The following is a 1,324-nucleotide window of genomic DNA, read 5'->3' as shown; positions in this document are numbered from 1 at the left end:
GGGGGGGGGTATCATTGTATTATGCGTATTATCTGACAGCATATTCGTGCCTCGACTGAATAAACAGAGAGTAAGCAAGAGGAAGGTAAAGCAGGACAGGGTGAAGGCAAACCAGGCAAGGGCACAAGTATATATAAACACTTGTGGGAAAGTGGAAGAAATGAGATAACAGGCCTCCTGGCAATATCATACTCTATTGTTGGTCCACCTTTTTCGCACCACCGCCACCAAAAAGACCCCCGACTGCACCACCGACAGCCTTCCCCCCGTCCATAACACCGCTCGTGACAGCACTTCCACCCTGTGACAACTTCCCAGTCACACCAGTGGAGTCGTAGTTGCCGTCCTCACCCTTGCCCTTGCGCTCAAAGCGGTTAAGGCCTTCCTTGGACACTATGTCTCCCACGGGGCGAGCTAGACCATCCTGTCCTAGCTGATCGCCGACCGTGTTGTTGATGCCGTCTTGGAGGGTATCGACCTGCTTTACACCCGTAACCTTGGTCTTGGACAGGTTGTCTGTTGTGGTAGAGGGTACGAACATGAAGCTGTTAGATTGTGCCCCAGCTGTGTAGACAGTAGTAGTGTGGTGCGAATATAACCCGACTTACCCTTAGCTGTGTAGCTTGCCTTGTTATCCTTGGTAAAATAACTCAAAAACATGTCCTCGAGCCAAGGCACCCACTTTTCGTACTGCTCGTTGTACGTCTTCTTGACAGACTCCATGGTTATAGTTGTTTGACCCGGTGCTCCAAGTACGTCAGAAAATATTTATTTGTAAAGGATTTTTGGTCGCAAATGGACTGAATATTCGAACGACTTTTGCGCTTTTTTCGTATAGTGAAGAGGTAGCTAGCCAGGATTCAATTAAGGCCAAATGTGGCTGAGAAGATGGATGCAATCAATGAACGACTACCACAGAATATATAAGCAACATTTTGCTGCGACCCTCAGTATACATTCCATTTCAGGGTTATTCGCCTACCGTACCGACTGACTTCCTGGGAATCAATGCTGTCAGAGGAAGTGGCTGGATTCATGATGCTACTACGTCATATCGCTCCGAACTGGTACTTCGTCCCATAGGCCCAGAGGATGCACATACTAATCTGCCAAGAAGCACTGATACGGATGGATTTCTTTCGGATAAGAATCCAGTTGCATAAACTTGGAAGTTGATTTGACTCAGTCTGTGGCATTTCGTCACCCTACTATATTTCGTCATGCCGTATGGCGATCATTCCCAGTTAGGGGACTCGGCGCAACACAGTCAGTTAAGTAAATCCAAAGGCAATTAACTGTCGAGAAATGTCAGTGGGATATGATA

At 47.4% G+C, this 1,324-nt stretch overlaps 1 protein-coding gene across 1 annotated transcript; it reads right to left on the bottom strand.

The window, feature by feature from the left end:
- Positions 1-5: 5 nt before the first annotated feature.
- PgNI_12396 (uncharacterized protein) lies at positions 6-885 on the bottom strand. Its single transcript, XM_031132345.1, has 2 exons — positions 609-885; positions 6-516 (listed from the first exon to the last, which is right to left on the bottom strand). Exons 1-2 carry the CDS (start codon positions 721-723, stop codon positions 194-196), a joined length of 438 nt encoding a protein of 145 aa, XP_030976037.1. The 5' UTR covers positions 724-885; the 3' UTR covers positions 6-193.
- Between the last annotated feature and the right edge of the window lie 439 nt (positions 886-1,324).

This window comes from Pyricularia grisea, assembly GCF_004355905.1.
Source record: "Pyricularia grisea strain NI907 chromosome Unknown Pyricularia_grisea_NI907_Scaffold_12, whole genome shotgun sequence".
Classification (NCBI taxonomy): Eukaryota; Fungi; Ascomycota; class Sordariomycetes; order Magnaporthales; family Pyriculariaceae; genus Pyricularia; species Pyricularia grisea.
The sequence above is the reverse complement of the archived record's forward strand: the minus strand, read 5'-3'. Positions and strand labels throughout refer to the sequence as shown.